General features: G+C 35.8%; 2 protein-coding genes and 1 long non-coding RNA gene across 6 annotated transcripts in view; 1 reads left to right on the top strand and 2 right to left on the bottom strand.

Annotated features, from left to right (window-relative positions):
• The window catches only part of CRMP (Collapsin Response Mediator Protein), a 43,805-nt gene extending 34,272 nt beyond the window's left edge, over positions 1-9,533 (top strand). For 2 of the 3 annotated variants that reach the window (XM_089710255.1, XM_089710254.1), the window contains exons 3-14: positions 893-1,077; positions 1,684-1,760; positions 2,185-2,382; positions 2,932-3,078; positions 3,557-3,683; positions 4,523-4,631; positions 4,971-5,119; positions 5,633-5,820; positions 6,462-6,546; positions 6,976-7,113; positions 7,465-7,593; positions 7,928-9,533. In XM_089710255.1, coding sequence (XP_089566381.1) covers positions 893-1,077; positions 1,684-1,760; positions 2,185-2,382; positions 2,932-3,078; positions 3,557-3,683; positions 4,523-4,631; positions 4,971-5,119; positions 5,633-5,820; positions 6,462-6,546; positions 6,976-7,113; positions 7,465-7,593; positions 7,928-8,007 — 1,612 coding nt within the window. In that variant the 3' untranslated portion in view covers positions 8,008-9,533. Of the gene's footprint in view, positions 1-892; positions 1,078-1,683; positions 1,761-2,184; positions 2,383-2,931; positions 3,079-3,556; positions 3,684-4,522; positions 4,636-4,970; positions 5,120-5,632; positions 5,821-6,461; positions 6,547-6,975; positions 7,114-7,464; positions 7,594-7,927 lie in introns of those variants that run through there. The other variant, XM_089710256.1, reaches the window with a different exon arrangement.
• LOC149477658 (uncharacterized) overlaps positions 1-20,532 on the bottom strand; it is a 310,772-nt gene that overhangs the window by 90,710 nt on the left and 199,530 nt on the right. The window lies entirely within an intron of this gene.
• Positions 11,307-20,532, bottom strand: part of pan (transcription factor pangolin) — a 148,244-nt gene continuing 139,018 nt past the window's right edge. The window contains exons 9-12 of one of the 2 annotated variants that reach the window (XM_089710264.1): positions 19,106-19,301; positions 17,447-17,600; positions 16,041-16,110; positions 11,307-13,973 (exon numbers count right to left, since the gene is read on the bottom strand). In XM_089710264.1, coding sequence (XP_089566390.1) covers positions 13,634-13,973; positions 16,041-16,110; positions 17,447-17,600; positions 19,106-19,301 — 760 coding nt within the window. In that variant the 3' untranslated portion in view covers positions 11,307-13,633. Of the gene's footprint in view, positions 13,974-16,040; positions 16,111-17,446; positions 17,601-18,237; positions 18,404-19,105; positions 19,302-20,532 lie in introns of both variants that reach the window. The other variant, XM_089710263.1, reaches the window with a different exon arrangement.

Here is a 20,532-nt window from a genome sequence, read left to right as displayed (position 1 = left end):
TAGTAGTTTATAGAGACTACCACATTACAGGAATGAAAACTTACATGAACATCTTATTATCTTTACCGAATTTGTATGTTTGTAAATAGTTATTTCAGCAGAAAAGAACACAATTCTGCAATGACAGGATTCTTTAATAATCCCACGTCAACCCGAGTAAAGCAGAGACAAACGAATAGTTGATTTATAAAACAAACATTAACAAATAGCATCCCATTTTATATACTTCTTGTAACTTATAAGGCTATGTAATTATCATGAGATTTACTGATCCTGACTAGAATATTAAAGACAAGGAAAAATCTATTGTTATAGCATTACAATAAAATACATAACGTTAATATCGATATAATATAGTTAATCTTTTCGACAGATACCTACTCTACTCATAAGTCATAATATAAAAAAAAATATTCTTTTGTCTTATTTATTTTTAAATAAACATATCCTGTATTTTCTAGTGTTTGATTTTACGCGAGTATTATACATTTAGAAATTGAGGACTTTTTAACGGATTTTTTTAGCGTGGTCACGGGGAGACTCAGTCTCCCCCTCCACCACACTCGCTGTAAAGTGTTCGAAACGTCGGGAAAATAATATAATGATTAAATCGCGTTTAAAATCCGTTAAAAACTCTTTAATTTCTAAACATGTCCTGAATAAATTAAAGAGACAAACAGAATGTAAGCAATAAGACCAAATTAAGAATTTGAACTTATTGATAATATAAAATATTCTATTGTTTACTTATTTACGTTCGTTTATACGGCAGACAGCAGACAAATTGAGATGATCGCAACATTATCAATATTAACACAATGATATTATATATAGAAATTTTATGTATTAACATTTATCCTATATCATATAAATAACAACAACTTCTTTCCAGGCAAGTGGGTCGCAACCTCATCATCCCAGGAGGCACTAGAACCATCGATGCCACAGGCAAGCTGGTGATGCCTGGTGGTATCGATCCCCACACCCACTTCGAGCTCGAAATGATGGGCGCGAAGACGGCTGATGATTTCTACAAGGGCACCAGAGCGGCGGTGGCCGGTGGTACTACCACTGTCAGTAAGTGTCGATTTTTCTTATTATCTTTTTAATAAGTTTTTTTCATGTTTAACAGGTTATCCTAATCAAATTATAGACAAATCCAACAGTGATTAAAATCCGTTCGCTAGTTCTTTAGTTATAAGTTATGAGACAACCCGAATTTTTTAAAATAAGTACGCACTAATTGCTTTTTCTTGAAGTATTGGAACGCTTTAAGAAATGAGCTTATATTTGGAAAGCTTCAAAGAACTTGTAACCTGTTTTTGGTGCCCTACTTCACAGATTAACGTCAGGTGCCCCGTATGCATTGCTTCTGCGATAAATAATATTTCACTTGTTTTGAAGAGTAATTTAGAGACATATAGCTTATAGAAATAATAAGGGCTTCAGAAACCAAAATAAATGATATGTACTCATAAATCATGCTTAATGGGCATTCCTATAGTTTTTCTTTAACAACCCCCAATAATTAATAACGTAAAATACAATCTAGAAAACAACGATAAAACCTTTTATTTGCTCTGGTAACATTAATCTTTATTATTAGTTATTATTTAATACCATATTCACTTGAAGTATACTTTGCGAAAACTATTAACTTACTATTATACCATTCTTTTTCAGTTGACTTCGTGCTACCTCAAAAGGGGCAGTCTCTTATAGAAGCATATAACAATTGGAGACAAAAAGCTGACAACAAGGTTAGTTTTATAATCCATGATTTTACATAGTAGTAATAGTAATATTATCATTTTTTTTAATGTAGAGTTCTAAGATGCCGTATAAAACCGCTCTCATAACATTTTAACTGCAAGAAAATTATATTTTGTCAAAGAAATTGTGGATCTGATCGAAATTCTGAACATCATGTATAAAGAGGGTAGCCATAAAAATATTTCAAAACTTCACTCACTTGCTTTAATAAAAGAAATGAACATCAGGTGAAAAGAATACAGCATTTGCAATACCTATTTGTTGTATGTCTATTTGTTTCTGAGATTAGCTTGTTCAAACAGAATATGTATCAACTTTATTTTATTTTGATTTGATTTTGAAGAATTTGTTGATTATAAATGTTTATTCTTTTATAAGGTGTATATCTGTATCTTTTTAATCTTTTATTAGGTATGCTGTGACTACGCTCTCCACGTGGGAGTGACCTGGTGGTCGCCATCAGTCAAGAAGGAGATGGAACAGCTGGTCTCCGAACATGGGGTCAATTCCTTCAAGATGTTCATGGCGTACAAGGGAGCGTGGATGCTGGACGATTATGAGCTCATGGTTGCTATGGAAACGTGCTCTGAGTTAAGAGCGTTGGCTCAGGTATGGCATTTAGATTTAGGGATAGTTTTTTTTTTGGTCTAAATTATAGTAGGTATGGGGAAGCGAAGTAAGCAGGATGATTGACAAGTTTTTTTAGAAAATTGTGTTGTTTTAAAAATATTAGTTTGTATTTGACCCTCGATCCTGTCGTATACAAGCTTATAAATTGACGTGGCAGATTATTACTTAAATTTTAAATTTTGGTCCATTTTTGCATAATACATACGTCCAAAAAATTTTAAATTTACCCCAACGGACAGAACCTTAACTCATACAGATATATTACCTAATATTTCCTGATAGATTATTGAGAAGCAATATATTTACCCCAATGTAGTTAAATAATACTATACATCATCTTATCTTAATATATATAAATCTCGTGTCACAATGTTTGTCCTCAATGGACTCCTAAACCACTTAACCGATTATAATAAAATTCGCACACCATGTGCAGTTCGATCCAACTTGAGAGATAGGATAGTTTAAACATGTAGGTACCACGGGCGAAGCCGGGGCGGACCGCTAGTAATACTATATTATTTACAGGTCCACGCAGAAAACGGTAACATCATAGCGCGTAATACAGAAAAGCTACTTGCCTCAGGATTAACAGGACCCGAGGGTCATCAGCTTTCCAGGGATGAGGAGGTGGAAGCAGAAGCCGTTAATCGAGCTTGTGTTATTGCTAACCAGGTGATTAACTTATAGAACAATTAAAATATATCTTTTTTCGTTTTATAGGGGACTTCGTTTAGGATATTTGTGTCACTTTTAGGTGTCTACCCTCTTTGACTGGGTTGATATTAAAATTTAAAAATACCCCACTGCATTTTGTGTTGGCAGCCATCTTGGATTTGATATAGTTGGAACCACCATAGGAATTATGTGATAAAACAAACTCGCTTGAAATAACACAATATTTTTATTTTTTAATTTAACAATTCTATTATACAATTTAAACTCAGTGACTGACGAATATTCCCAACTACCCGCTATTTATGTTAAATTTGGATAATCTGTTTTATTAAAACCATACAACTATAAAGTTGAGCCTTTTCATTGGTACTCATTTCTGGGAAACTAAATTTGAACTATGTATTTATAAGGTTGAAATTAGGTTATCCTAATAAATATATAAATATAATATTAAAATAATCTTCTTTTTTTACAGGTGAATGCTCCGCTATACATAGTGCACATAATGTCGAAAAGTGCGGTCAAAGCGCTGCGTATAGCTCGCTCGAGACAGAACCCGCCAGTTTATGGTGAAACGTTAGCCGCTACTGTGGGGACTGATGGTGAGATCTGCCAAAAATAATATAATAATATGGTTCTACTTATACTGGTTATATTATTGGCTAGGATTAAGGTATACGTGTGATTTTGAAGAAAAAACAACCGGCCAAGTGCTATTTGCAATATGTTACTTTAAATTTTATACTTTTTGTGATTTTTCCTTTATATAAGATGATTCGTACAAAATTTTGACTCAAACATTTAATTATTGAATTAAACTTCTTTTAGAACCAATTTAAAATCGTCATAAACGTAGATTTACCTTTTACCAGTTCGGAAAGCTATTCTATAGAGAAGAACCGATAAAATTCGTACAAATTAGTATAAGTATGATTTTTAAGGAAAAAAACGTAATAAGACGTTTCCACTGACGAAAACACTAAACAGTTGTCTTCTTATCACTACATAGTATAAAACAAAGTCGCTTTCTCTGTCCCTATTTCCCTATGTCCCTTTGTATGCTAAAATCTTTAAAACTACGCAACGGATTTTGATGCGGTTTTTTTAATAGATAGAGTGATTCAAGAGGAAGGGTTTAGGTTTTAATTTTTAGGGTTTTAATTTATTAGGATTTAGACAAAGCGGGCGAAGCCGCGGGCGGTAAGCTAGTCAGTAATAAATGTGATATTAGAATACAATTCACGACAGAAGTCACACAGATACTTTTGTAACTAATTTTGACGTCGTCGTCTTTGAATCTTGCAAAAGAAGTTTCACTTCTGACACGTGTGCTCAGCACACCTGCTCTTTTTTAACCGTCTTCAAAAAAAAGGAGGAGGTTATCAATTCGGCCGGTATGTTTTTTCTATTCTTTAAACGTATTATCCATATAATATTTCAGGAACGCATTACAAAAACGCCTGTTTCCGTCACGCGGCTGCACATGTGTTATCGCCCCCACTTCGCCCGGACCCCGACACGCCTGAAGCCATTGTCCAGGCGCTTGCTGAGTGAGTATTATAATTTTATTGGCGTTTAATAGAGAGATGAGAGCTTTTTAACACGTTAAAAAATTTTAGCACGTTAAAAAATGTTTTAGCTCAGAAATAGGCAAAGCATTTTCAATTTTTTCAATATTTATGGTGTAAAATAAAGTATTTGAAAGAATACAAAGAAGAAAGCAAGAAATAAAGTTTATTCAACACCACACAAAAGCAAAAAAATATGAAAAATACAACAAAAATGGTTCTAAGGCTTATCAGTGTGGTCCTAAAAAGGTGTTGTAAAGCGCTGCTTTTCAGTAGTACATTCATATCATTTTATTAATATAATTTTTCTGAAATTTCCAGTGACGATCTGCAACTAATCGGTAGTGATAACTGCACCTTCCATGAGAAAGATAAAGAGCTTGGCAAGAACGACTTCACCAAAATACCCAACGGGGTGAATGGGGTTGAAGACCGTATGGCTATTTTGTGGCAGAAGGGAGTTAATACAGGTATGTTTAATGTTCGATCTTATTATGAGAATTATTGTAAAAATTCTTGAAGTAAGTCCCAATAACTTTAGGTATATAAAACTGGATATTTAAACAACTTTAGCAGGTTTAATTCAATTTTACCATCCAGTATAATAAACTAACGTTTGCATCTTTTCATGAATAACAAAAAATCACGTTCACGTTAGATAAATCACACTATAATAGACTTAATACTTATCCCGTTTCTTTTCCGAGTAATATCTTCTTATATATAAAAATGAATCGCAAAATGTGTTGGTAAGCGCATAACTCGAGAACGGCTGAACCGATTTCGATAATTCTTTTTTTATTATATTCCTTGAATTACGAGGATGGTTTTTATGTAGAGAAAACGTAAATATGTACCACGGGCGAAGCCGGGGCGGACCGCTAGTAGGCTATATATTATCACGCTAAGACCAACAGGAGCGGAGCCACGCGGGTGAAACCGCGCGGCACAGCTAGTATTTAAAAAATTAATATTTTACCCAGGTATAATGGACCCGTGCCGTTTCGTATCCGTGACCAGCACGAACGCGGCGCGTATATTCAACTTATACCCGCGCAAAGGTCGCATAGTGTCTGGCTCTGATGCGGACGTGGTCGTGTGGGACCCGCGCCTTGAGAGGACTATATCCGCTGCTACGCACAAACAGAGCGTCGATTTTAATATATTCGAGGTGAGTTCGAAGACAAAAAAGGACATTTTTCAGGGGAAAAAGTCATTTTAGGATCATTTTGCAGGAGAAAATGTCGTTTGGAAGGTCATTTTTTAGGATAAAAGGTCAAATTGCAGGGCAAAAGGTCATTTTGATTGTCATCTTGTAGGATTAATAGTCATATTGTGGTAGTAAAGTGTCTTTAGTGTCTTAGAAGTACGAATAAACACGCAAGGATACATAGCAACCTGTACCCTGCAAACAGAACGTCGACTATAATATATTCGAGGTGAGTTTTGAGGTATTGGCAGGATAAATAGGTAGGACGGTCAATTTGCAGGAGAAAATTTCATTTTAGGGACATTTGCAAGAGAAAAAGTTATTTTAAACATCATCATCACGTCTTTAGAATATTTAAGGTATGGTATACTTAAGATTCATGTCATAGTTCCTCATCTATAATTAATAAATTGTCTACTCATAAAATACCCATCACGACCCATGTAATATGCTCCTATGGATATTATACCTATGTATGTAAAAAAAATATATCTAAGTGTTATAAAAACTTATTTCCTATACAGAATAGCAGAAATTGTTTTTTTCTACATCTTTTTAACACATAAATGTTCATTATTTATCAATTCATTCATTAATTCCAGGGCCAGCACGTTGTGGGCAGTCCTCAGTATGTGATTGTGAACGGACGCGTCTGCCTCGACGATGGGGAGCTCAGAGTTGTTGAAGGTAATGTGTTTATATTAATACGATCTCTATCCATACTAATATTATAAATGCGAAAGTAACTCTGTCTGTCTGTCTGTTACTCAATCACGCCTAAACTACTCAACCAATTTGCATGAAATTTGGTATGGAGATATTTTGATACCCGAGAAAGGACATAGGCTACCTTTTATTGCGAAATATGTACCACGGGCGAAGCCGGGGCGGACCTCTAGTATTAAATAAAAAGGTTTGTTAATATTATAAAGAAAAAAATGTCATATTGTCAGAAGTGAAAATTCTAATAAATAAATCCGCCTTCCTAACGGTTAACGTATGAGCGTAAAACCGTGAGGTGCTGGGTTCGATTCCCAGTGGAGACAGAAAAAAAATGTTTCGGTCTGGCAAGACACAAATTCATGCTTTATATCACTTTAAACATAATTTTTCCAGGTTTAGGCAAATTCTTGAGTACCCCAGCAAACTGCCCGTACATATACGGCGGGGGTGAGGACTTACCCCGCACCCCACAGAAGGACTACCCTGAACCCACCACACCCCACCGGGTCACTAATGGTACACCTACTCATGGTAAGCAATTTATGAGCCTTTATTTTATTTATTAAAAAAAATATTTATTTTTTTGATTTATAATCTTAATTTCATAAATAGTTGGGTATAGGAAACTTAAAATAATTTTTAAGCGTAAATTAAAGTCTAAAGTTGGCTATAGGAATTTTATTAATGACTTAAAATACAGGGATAAGGGTAAATAAAAATTCGTTCTTATTTCCTTAACATTTTATTATCGTAATAAATTAAAAACATTGCACATGTTACATATTGTTAGTTAACAATTAACATCATACATACTACATACTATAATTATAAAATGTAGCTTTGTTTCAATTTCAAATACTTCTTCATTTATTACAATTTCAGACATGAGCGTGGCCACTAAGCAGCTGGACGGCATGTCGGTGACGTCATCCGGGTGCAGCACACCCACCGGCCGCAAGATGCGCGAGCCCGGACAGCGCAACCTGCAGAACTCCACCTTCTCCATCAGCCGTGAGTACATGCGCTGTAGCTGTAGCCACTGAACAACTAGACAACATGTCGGTGACGTCATCCGGGTGCAGCACACCCACCCATAACTGATAAAGCAGTATAGTTGAACATTTTAAATGTATAATATTTTATTGTTCATGCACCTGCTCAGCCATGGCTGTTTATAACAAAGACAATTCAAAAACAGAGCACGTTAAAGCTCAACAGAACACGTTATTTCAAAAAAAAAAAATACTTGACACAAAAATAAATATTACACAAAAATAAATATAAATAAATCACTTTTCTAGATTTTTACAACAATAAAACTAATGTATATTTTTTGTAATTACAGAGGAAATGGAAGGGCTGGAAAAGAAAACATCTGTTCGCGTGAGGAACCCTCCCGGCGGCAGGTCCTCCGGTCTCTGGTAAAAATCGGTAAAAACCGGTAACTTAATGTAAACCGGTACTGACCGCTACACTTTTGCTTGTGAAAAAATGTTAAACTATCTAGTATTTATTAGTTCTTTAAGTTGACATTTTTAGAAACATTGAAACACTATTTTTGTCTGATTTTGTAAAATTAAGTTACTTTTTACGAGATTCATATGAATAAAAAAAATTATTTACTTTATGTATATGCTTAGTTTAACGATTGCTTATATGAGCTTAAAAATACACAAAACACATTTATTTCATTACTACAGATTAATTATAATAAAACTGGGATTTTTATTTATTACTACTTATCCAATTTGGATATTTTCTTCACAATTCAAATACTTATCTTATACCAAATATATTTTCACAAGCTAGTGTAAGTTATTCGTTTCGAAATAAATGTGAACTTGAATGTCTGCTAACATGTTTGTATAATATTTCAAATCTATAAAAAAGCTGCAAAATCTTAATATACTACATAACACTATTTTTATTGACATCCATTATAAAGGAATAATCGATCTGAATACACTTTTTAAAGAAAATGATTTTAAATATTATACAAACATATAAATTTTGTTTGACTGCTTAATTTAATGCATGAATTGATTCATTACAATATTCGTTAACATAGACTGATTTTGTAGGAAAATGTGTTATTAGCAATAATACACCGTAAACGTATTTAAATTATTCCATGTTGAAAATTCGTAGTAAAATGAACAGGTTAAGTTTTATAAATCATATTATAACCATTGATTATTGTATAACTTAATATTTTTCTATGTTTACTAAATTAAACTTTTCGAGCATTTATTTTATTAATTGTCTATGGTTTTTGTATTATCTGTGGCATAAAACCATATGAAAATGGAGGCAAAATAACTTGACATTTGTATAACTAATATAGCACTATGATAGCACTACATAACTTGAATTTTGTAATTCAATTGTTTATTGTTTGCATTTTATTTGCACTCCCATGTTCCTATATGTATTCTTTCAAATACTCTTATATGTTAATCGTTACTGTAATGGTTTAAATATACTTTGTATGTTTGTATTAGCAATGTTCGATATTTATTATATTATCTCGCTATTATCTGTAGAGCTTGTAACACAAATATTATTATGTTATTCTCTAAAATGACCAAAGTAGTATGTGCTCTACCTAATTTAACAATAAGATAGAAATAAGGATAATTTTTGACGATCATCAAACTGTAGAAAATTGTTGGAAAATGTTTTTTGAGAAAAGCGCCATCTATACATAATAATAAGTACTTAAAATAGAAGAACTTTGATGTAAGTTTCACAACGGGCTAATAGATGGCGCTGGTTTAAATTCGTAGAGGAATTAGGCGAAAACCACTGACCACCAGTACAAATTTTTAAAACAATTTTACCACTTCTTTTACTTACTAGTCCTCGTAATTTCATCACAATTTTATAGTATTTACAATTTTTCTAATTGCCTGTTCTTTATGCATTGTAACAATAAACAATGTAATCGATAATTTACTGTGTTTTATTTTAAAATGAATACTAAATTAACCTTACCCTTTCCCTTAACTTTTCCTTTGAGCAAGCCAGAAGCCAAGAAGCTTTCTTGAATTCTTGATTCATCGATAATATTATCATACAGAAATATTTCAGTTGAATATCAATGAAAATAATATTTTCTGTAACAGAAATACGAAATCCAACCTTATAAGAGAATTTAGCATAAAGTGTACACTCATATACACCATCTTATACGACACAGAAAAGCTAGATGTTCAAGTAGCCTAGCCTCTTAATTAAGCGACGCCTTCCAACGAGTGTTCTAAATGATGCCAGAACCTTGTCAGAACGTTAAGATATTTCTGGTTGATACCATAACGTAGGCTTATTCATATAACAGAGTCACCATTCACCAAATAATATTAATTTAAAATAGATTAGGCAAAACGTTATTCGATATGTTATCGATCTAAAAATTATCCAAAATTTAAACATTTGAGTTACAGCTTCTCATTTATAAATACATGCATAAAACGCAATGACATCGAAACCATTCTCATCATACACACTCATCTTTTATATTATAAACTAGAACCCGCGTAATTGAGTTTTCCTATTTATCCTTATGTTCCTGTGGGAATATCATAACTAAAAATAAGCTCCTTATAACATAAGCTATCTGTCATATACAAAACAACATACATAAACAAAAACACTATGCTGCGAAAATCATTATTTATGTTTAAAATATAAATAACTAGCTGACCCGACAGTAGATATAGATTATAGGCATATAGTTACAGGTATATAAATAATGATAACTAATGATTAAACCCAAAAAAAATCTTATTAAGTTTTTGTGAAAGAATTGTATAGGTGTGCTACGTCTAACTTACACTTTAAAATTTAAATTGATGGTAAAAAAAACCGATCCAAATGAAATTTGATAAGAATCGCTTTATTAAGATAATGTGATTTTAAAAATTTCTTGATGAAAATGTGGAGACGAATTCAATGTAAAGTTAATAACTCAGGCCCCGGAACCACAGACACAATATAAAATCTATTGTGTCGTGGACCGATCGGGCCACTTGGGGCTCAATGGGTTAAAACCATTCTCATAATAAATTTTTAGTCTTTACAAATGCAAATTTTCCTAATAACTACTACTTATCTTAGCCGGAGGAGCTAGTTTTAAATAATTTCTTAATTACTAGGGCATTTTGACAAATCGGTTTCGGTAAAATTTATTGAACGAACGAATGCTCAATGTTCTCCTAAAATTTAATGCTCTAGGTCTAGTCTATACCGACCGCATGATGGTTTTATAGTATAAATTAATTATGATATGTAATATGATCAACTGCGAATTTAAGCAGGTAATAAGACAGGAATTACTCGCCCCGGTTTCTCCTGGGTATTTTTTTGTTTTAAACATATAACTGTTATTATCCTAATCTGACAAAAATAAAACTCATAAAAACCAGTCTGCTCTTGAGATATAAATGGTACAACAGTTAACTCGACTTTTATATATGTATTTAAACAGTATTTAGCTGTGAATTAATATGAAGTACTATGATATGTTATGTTATAGTTTTGCAGTATAAATGTGTAGTTAGGTTGTGAGTGTTATTTTATGAGTGACAAGTGTAATGTACTACAGATACGTAGCGAAAATCCACATATTTACTGTCAGTGTTCTAATGTAAAGAAACTGGAGGCTTTTCACCTCACATCAATAATTTAGGGTTTAGGTGAGTTTAGGTTCAAATAAAAGACAAGAGTACAATTTTATATTGTTTATTAAAATAATATTCGTTCAACTGAACACAAGACATGGGTCCAGACCTAATAATTGAGTTTTCTAATTTGACAAATTTTCCCTACGAAAAATAATAATAATAATCGGCTCCATGCCGTCTGTCTTTACCATCTTAACAATAAAAACAACCTATAAAATCTATCAACATAAAGACCTTTAAGAAGAGGTAATTGGCGACGACACGCCCATTTGTTAAATTTGGCACAAATACAAAATTTTCTGTCCATTCTCTATAAAACTGCAGATGGTTTTGGCACATTTCGCACCACGTTTATTTAAAACCAAAAATAAAATTTCTTTTTCACATATAATATCCGAAAATCCATATAATTTCAATTATAAAAACTTAAATCGTACTTTTACAGGAAAAGCTACATTACATTAAAAAAATATACAGTACCCATATAACTCCAGTATTGCACATTATATTCATGCAACTCGCACTCGGTCCAATGTCAAACAATGATATCCTGTAGTCAATTTAGTCAATGATAATATATTCGGTAAGAGTTGATATTTGATATTTCAATCACAAGATCACGATTCTAGTCTGTTAGATATTGCCGTCAACAACGTTAAAATTCTTAATAATAACAATAAAAAAAGTAATTAACAAAAAGTCGCTGGACAAAACAAACATTCCGTGGGCACAATTTTCTCATAATAATAGTAAATGCAATTTCTTCGCCAAAGAACGTCTAACTGCGAATTACAAATTATTTACATTAGCTCTGTTAAAAACAAGGTATACACAGGATAGGGTGACTTATTGAGTTGGTATTGAACTAATATTTTTTTAAATTTCCTTTGTTTATATAGCAATAGTGTATGTATATGAATATGTAAGTAGAATAGTACACTTAGGTCTAATATGACACAGTTAGATTAACCTACACTTTATACAGTTACATCATGTACTTACACATATACAGAGATGTTTGGCAAAAATTACTCTTTTATACATACATTGTTACAATTTGTTAAATCATTCAAATATTTGCGTGTTGAATTTCATTACATCTCAGTGCATCGTCATTCCATAGATTTTATAAGGCGACAACTAACTCTCTTCTAGTTTTTAATAAATGCATTATATAAAAGAGGAATTTCTCCGAAACATCATGAATCACTCATACAACGTGCCTATTCTAACCTAAGACAGTCTAACGATTCCGCACAACGGAAAAACAAAAGCCCTTCGCGTTGCCTTAAAATACTATTATACACGCGCTCACTGCGAAGGACAAATAAACTAAATACTAAATCTAATGGAACCTTCTAGTGCAGGCCGTTGAGGTTAGATAGGATTATGTTTATAATCTGTGAGAGAGCGAAAATGGCGCGAAACGCCGTCTGTCCACAGATAATGTGTCAAATAAACATCAGCACAAAGTTAACTAACAAAAACCGTAAACAGCATGTGAACGTAAATACAAGCGAAATAAAATAAAAATATACTAAGAACATTATAGATTAACGAAACGAATAAACAAAAATCTTCTCTAAGTGAATAACACATTGTCTATGAACAGTTAATTTCAACGATTTGACACTTTGTGCGATAGTTTTACGTCAAAAAGTTTAATATGGTAGTGACTTAAATAAATTCCGTCGCTCCCGAGTCCAAGTTCGATGGCACAAACATGTGACTAGTCAAAGATGACACATTAGACTCAACGAGCTCGGAACGAGAAAAATAATTATTTCAAAGTGCTTACAAATCTGAGATCAGTTGAAATGACTGTTGTCGGGACTAACATGTGGTAAGTTTAAGATAAATTTACATTAATTTTTCAATTACAAGATTATAATAATGTACACATTTCGCTTACGGAACGGATGGGTTTTCAGAAATACCGCACATCTGGTCGGGTTTAACGTTAGGCCACGGAAGCTTACAAATCTCCACTATCGTTTATTGAAAGAGTACACTCGTAAGACAGATTCATAAGCGGTGTAAAATAAAATATATACGCACTCACATATCGGTATTTCTAAAAATCACATACCCGCTTAGATTAGCACCCGATTATAACCTTTGAATACCTGAAACTAGAGTTTATTACCGTCTATCACAACCGACGCAAGTTCCGCGCCACACAACACTGCACATTGTTCTATTGGAGTCCAGAAACACAACTTGTACTCGGTTATAACTTTGATCCGGTGAGGAGCGCGAGAGACGAGACTCGTGTACAGACGCGAGCGCATCAAAAGGATGACCGAGTACAGGCGGGTGGGGTGAGGGGGGTCAGTCGGTGTCGGGCGCTCGTCGGGGGCGGTCGCGCCCTACGACACGGAGATGACCTCGTGTCCGGGCCGCGCCGCGCGGGGCCACGACTGCGACGTGAGCTGGTTGACGGACAGGGGGTTGTTGGCGTCGCGCGGGTTGGTGCCCACGGGGTTGCGGGCCGGCGGGTCGGACGCGGGCGAGGCCAGCGAGGACAGCGCGCTGAGTCCGCCCGGGCTGGACGCGGAGTTGAGCGGAGTGTCGGTATCACTGGACGCGTCCGACAGCTCCTCGAGCTTCACGTCCTCCTCAGAGCAAGGCGACTGCGGCGTCACCAGCGGCACCGCGCCGCCCGCCGCCGCCAGCGCCTCCATGTAGCGGACGCACTTCTTCTTCCGCCTGAAACACCACATTACACATATTAACCCATTGAGCCCCGAACGGCCCGATCGGGCCACGACACAATAGATTTTCTATTGTGTCTGTGATTCCGGGGCCTGAGTTATTAAACATAACTATAGCTATGATGATGTCGCGAGGACGGTATTTGTCTCGTGGATTAGATAAAGAAGTAAAAAAAAATTACTAAGACCCTTATGAAAATGCTATTCAGTATCTAATGCATCTGGTTGATGCTGTTACAGATGACAATTTAGATAGTATCAGTGTTAAAGATACTTTGAAAATTAAAGATGAATAAGTATTTTGATAAGGGTCTTACTACAATGCTCTCAACGGATAACAACAAAAACAAAATTATAACGATCCTGTGTCAAAAGCCTAAAAAACAAAAACAAAACTGTTAACTGAAAACCATGCTGAGAAAAATGTTAAAAATAAAGAAAAACGAAAACTAATACATGACGCTCATGCCGCATAAGAAAAAATCAACTAAAGACATCGAAAGCTAAAACTAAGTTCAACGTCGTTTCGATACACACAAACATAACCAAAAAGCATTAATATAATTCTAAATACAATCTTTGATATTATCGTCAGACACACAGACATAAAAACCTTGCATTCAATCTATTATAACTGAAAAATAATTCTGTCAGTTACACTTGAAATCGAAACAACTAAACATCGAGACCACGATACGTCTTTAATTCATCATGAATGAGCACAGAAACAACGCTACAACAGTTGTCATTGCACCATTCGATTCTTTACAATCCAAGCTTATGTAAAACACAAAAATTGACAGTACAAATGAAGTAAAGACGTCTAAAGTCCATGCCACAAAAGCAAACAAAGTCGCGCTACGAACTGACCGTGTTTCCGGCGGCGAGAGGCCGGCACTAGAGGTTCACATAGGTGGGTTCCTGTGGGGGGCTCCCGACCAGGCTGGCGGGGGGGAGGGGGGTGGCTGGCTCCGGCCGCAGGAGCCCCAGACCACCTGATACCATTACGCTACTTGACTCAGGACTGGTTAGTCAATAATACGATAAATACGATAAGAAATTCATTATGATAGAGATACAATTTTTAGAATAGTAGAAAATGATGAAGAAGATAGGAAATAAGATTCAAGCAGATGATAAAAAAATGGATAAAGAGATGATAGAGTTAATATATTTAATAATGTAAATGCATATGATTTAGTAATGTTAGGAAATGGGATAAGAAATGATGAAATGAATGCAGGTTATAAATATAAAAGATAAAAAATGGTTATAATCAAAAGGAAAATATGTAATGTTTCAAAGTATTGAGTCAAGTTGCATACGGTAACAGTTAAGTGAACAATAGTATGAAAAATATAAAACAGTGTCACCAATAGTGCCAGCGGTATCCAGCATCGATCCGTGAGAAGCGGCAATCATGAGTGGAAAAAACACTTCGATAAGTAACAGTTTGATACACTTTAATAAAATCTTAACTCTAATGTTTCGGTAATTCGTATAAAAGCGAGCGATATTCAGAAAATGTGTCAAGATTTTTTTGAAAGCTTTCTTCGACAAATGATTGCCCCGTCTCTGATCTTGTTAACAGCTATTTCTTCTAAAACCTATTAAACTACGTCGTCCACACTTTGTCTACTTTCAAAAAAATCTATTTCGGTTCATTCTACATTCGACTTTATTTCTTTGTGAAAAGACACATTTTCTGAATTGACATCAGCTTCGCTTTATTCAATTTCCTTATTACACTAATTGCCAGAGCGCGCCGTAACAAGATATTTAGATAACAAATATCTTTCATTGAAATAAACACAACAACAACTACTAAATATTCAATAACGTTCAGTCGATATCAAATAACCATGAAAATAAAATATATGTTACGACCAGGCTCGTCTCGCGGAATAAAATAAATACGAAAAAGATAAGCCAAGTCTTTCCACATAGAAACAATATAAATTGAAATAATAACCGAGAAAAAACTTGCGGTTGGTGAAATATTGAACATTTTTGAAAGCAAAAAAAATAAAATAAAAAATAAGAAAACCATCTAAATACCCACCTGCAAGGTTTACACCATTGGTTCTGTTGATCGAGACCGTATCTCGCTCGACATTTCTTCAAATTATTTCCTGAAAGTTTTACATTTCATACGTTAGTCTCTGTTATGTTGAAATGGGAATACATTGTGAATACACGTGAAATCGAGTGAGCAGTGATGGCAAAACAAAAAATATTTATATCGCAAAATAAATCAAGAATTGTACAATTGCAGTTACGATTTAGAGGTGACTTAAAATTTGCAAATTGTAATAATATAAAAGGCCATAATCGCCGTAATGAGCAAAATTAAATGGACGGAAAATTATAATCTAAGCTTCTTAAAATATAATGCTTAAACTAGAAATAACAAGAAAGCCACATGCACCACCACCGACATGCTCGTTAGTCAGACATGCAGGGACAGGATCGGGAGAGAAAACAAAACAGGGCGTGGAAAAAACATTGGTTTAAATAGCACTCTACTCGCATATAACTTCGAAACAAAAACTCTAACTACGCTATATTGCTAATCGAAAAAAAATCACAAATAAAGTTGACGCTCATAAGCAAATTGAAGCAGAATAGGTTCTCCGGAATCAAAATAAATGTATATTATCTTGGCCAATATCATTGTGAATAAACACCGCAGACACAGAAGCATCGGCAGCTTTCGTATTAAATAAAGATTATATCAGTTCGACGGTCGGGACCCGGCGTCCAGTCCACGCTCGGGCGGACGCAATGCCATAGCAGGACCTCTTCATGCATACGGTATTTCACACTACTCCTTTGCATACTCGATATATTATTTCAAGAAGGCTGTCCCAGCCTTTACACTGAGCACATGTGTACAGTCCCTGCGAAGCGAATACTCTAGTGTTGAAATGATGACTGAAACATGCACGCTCCCCGGCACGCGGCACGTCGGGCGGGACGGAAAGCCAAAAACCGGGACAACCTTCGAAGGAGTGCCACTTACATCAGGGTATGTCTCATATAGTAGCATTGTAATTACAAAAGAAAAAATAAATAAATGCCATAAATATTAAATAAAAATGCTGATATTATCTACAACCTGTACCCCTTCAACCATAGACATTCGGCAATATTTCTACATCGCTCCGTTGATTTGGAGCGAAGTTCAAAGCAATTGAACTCTGGGTGCGGCCGGGACGGGAGCGGGGCGGGGAGGGGAGGGGAAGGCAACCGACGTCTCTAGCTAATCCTTTATTAATTGACCTCATTTTTAATGAGCCTGAACGACGGCCCTTCGCGTACGAGACGTCCGTTGCTGACCATGTGAGGAAAGCGGATCGTGACCGAGTTTTGTAATATTTAAATGATTCGACTGTAGCCTGTCAGCTGTTTAGCGGGAATGCGGGAGGGAGGCGGAGAGGAGTGGCTGCGGTCGTTGAAAGGCAATACCTCCATCGGTTGTCTCCTGTTTTCGTTTCCTCTTCTTGCCCCTTTGCGTATTAGCCCTAGACGACCAATCGGGATAGAGCTGCATGTGCAGTTGGCGCTCACGCCGCGCCAACTCGTAATACTTGGCTTGTTCCTCGCGGCCAAGGGCATGCCACTGTACCGAACGCCGCAATATGGAAAGAAAAGAGAAATGCACTTCGACGGTGGTTCGCGACCGCGCCCTATATCTGGTGCTAGAAAAACAGCCCGCTCTGAGCGTACCCCATTACAATTTTGAACCTACTACGCCCCAGTAATGAGAATGGCCAATTAGTTCCTCACAGAACCTATTCTGCGCTCGTGTCGCGCTTCGACATAGATCAAACCAATATAGTTTCCGATCGGCGAACGGGATTGGGAACACGAGTACACGTCACTCGACGACTACAATACACAGAACACGCAACAGCTAAAGCGCGGGGCGAGGTCCGGGCGAGTTGGGGCGCCGGGACCGCGCCCCGCGCCCTGGACAACGGTTCCGGCCGCTTTTCTAGCACAGGCACCACCGGCCGCCGTACTAACACATTAGAGTAACACCACACACGCACACTCACATACAGGGACGGGTCGCGGGTCACGGGTGCTTGTTAACGAGCCGGTTAGTTCGTGTTAGGAGCCCTGGGCGGCGCAAGCAGAGTCCCCGGGCGTGTTAGTGAGGGAGTGCGAGTCTCGCTCGGGAGGGGAGGGGTAAGCGAGTGTACAAGCGTCGACGTGACGACCCATCCCCCGGCGGGTCTCCAAGGGTCCAATACCTCCCAGTTCGGCGGGACCGCGGTCCTTTTTCCGCTTTTTCTTTTTGGAACCGTAACCGTAGTTGTCCCTGGCGCTCCAGCCGGGGTACAGCTGCATATGGAGCTGCCTCTCTTGTCTCGCTTTCTCATAGTACTTTGCCTGCTCCTCACGACTCAAGGAATGCCACTGCGTACGATGATGTTATTGTATTACGGGTTCCCCAGCGAAGTGGAGCCGTGGAAGGCCAAGCGGCTTGGCCGTCCACGCTGCTACTCTTGTTAGGAATAAGACGGTGAACGGGCGCGGTTCGGCGAAGCGCTTATTATTATTCAGAACATAGCTAGTAGATGGCGATCGCGGCCCATTGTCTCGCGACGCGGCTCTGTTTACGCGAGCGTCGGCGCGTCACGAATCGTATTCCTAACAAGATTAACAATGAGCACATCATCAAAACAGATTCATTTGGGGAATAATTCCAGGAAAATCAACATTGTTGACACAGGTGCGTGAAAAGTAACCGTATACGATTTCAAACGAATCATACGGAACGGGAGCGTATGTAAAAATAAATTTATTATTATACGGATTGTTGATTTCTGCCACAATCGAGATATCTCCATCAAATTATGTAACTATTTGAACTGTAAATTATTTTACACTTAAAATTTCTTAAAAGAACAAAACTTCAAAAAATATATAATCATTATTCATATCAAAACAAACTCAAACTAAAAGTAATCAACAAAAAAATAAACCTTCTCTTAATTACGTACTTTTATCATCAAAACATTTAATTTATCCTTTACTTAAACTTCCAAAAAATCATCAAAAAAATCCACAAAAAATCTCCTCTTATAGCAAGAACCAACCACCTTATACTGCACTCACCCGTCTGCCCAGTATCTGGTTGATGGCCGCTGACTCCTTGAGGGTGCACTCAGCGACCACCTTCGCCCGCATCTCCTTCATGTACAGCATGAAGGCGTTCAGTGGCTTCTTGATGTGGGGCTTCTTGTTCTGCTCTTTGGAACTGCTGGTCGCGTCTGAGGGCTTGTCGTTTGAACTGCTGCTTTTCTCTTGCGACCTGGAAGTGGTGGTGATATTGGTGATGAATAGTGACGTCATTGTCATCACCAAACTATAAAATTTCTCTGTAGAGTACAGAATGGTGCAAGGTTAAAAATACACATTTGTAACAAGTAGGTTCATACATTTTTCTATTCTTTAAAAATTTATAGGTTCACACAGTTTATAGGTCGCTAATCGGTCGTAATCTCTATCGATTTATGAATCCAAGACCTAAAATGTTTACGATAAAAACAAATGATATTATATATAAAAAACGAACTTTTTAAATTGATCTTACTAATGCTGTTTTTTTTGTGAAATTTACCAGTAGTTATTCATTTAATAAACAGTGTTAAAATTAAAACATAATGCTTCTTTTCAATCGATACACTATTATTAAGCAGATATTTCTAAAATACAGTTCAATGAACTACACCAAAAATGCAACAACCAATTAATTTGAGAACCGGATAATAATCGAGAAGATAACACGAAATAATCGATGTAGGCCGAATCTCCCACATCGATACAAAATCGATTAACATAACCGAGGTGTTAACGACACAGACGGACGACAATAAACAAGCGAGCGTCCGGTTGGATAGAGGCGTTTCCGGTGTGCACACCGACATACAAACACTTGTCTGTTACACGGTACAAATGGGATTTGAACTAAAGATGATGTATTCATTGAATGGACTTTGATAATTGATTTGTATTTTATGTGATAATTTTATTGAAGTCGATAATATATTATAGTTAGGTATAATAATAATTTTTAAGTAGGATTTTTATGCATTTTTCATAGCGACTAATTTTTTATGATATATCTACTTAAAATTATTAACATCTAATATTGTTTTGCTAGCCAACGTGTTCTTATTTTACAATGAAGAAACAGATATGTACATTAACATGAAAAATAGTGTTAAAATTAATAATCACGAATGAAACAAGAATCCTGAATAACGACTTCCTGTGACCGCAAGAATAGAATCTATAAAATATATTGTCACCATTAAATAGTGCGCTTTTACACTGGGACTGAGATATCGAAGCGATAAATATTATTTGGGATAAAAAATTTCTTGTTTATAAGAACATCTGGTATTATATGTGATGATTTGAAGTTATGAAATACAATATGTATGTGTAAAAAAAAATAGTCCAATAGTTTTGCAGGTACAGAAAACATTTGAAGATATTATAATAAACAAAATTTATGATATCAAAGTTGTATAAGATCC

Source organism: Colias philodice, chromosome 24 (assembly GCF_061535455.1).
Source record: "Colias philodice isolate Cphi_HAF_F1 chromosome 24, ilColPhil1 Martin Lab GWU primary, whole genome shotgun sequence".
Classification (NCBI taxonomy): Eukaryota; Metazoa; Arthropoda; class Insecta; order Lepidoptera; family Pieridae; genus Colias; species Colias philodice.
The sequence above is the reverse complement of the archived record's forward strand: the minus strand, read 5'-3'. Positions and strand labels throughout refer to the sequence as shown.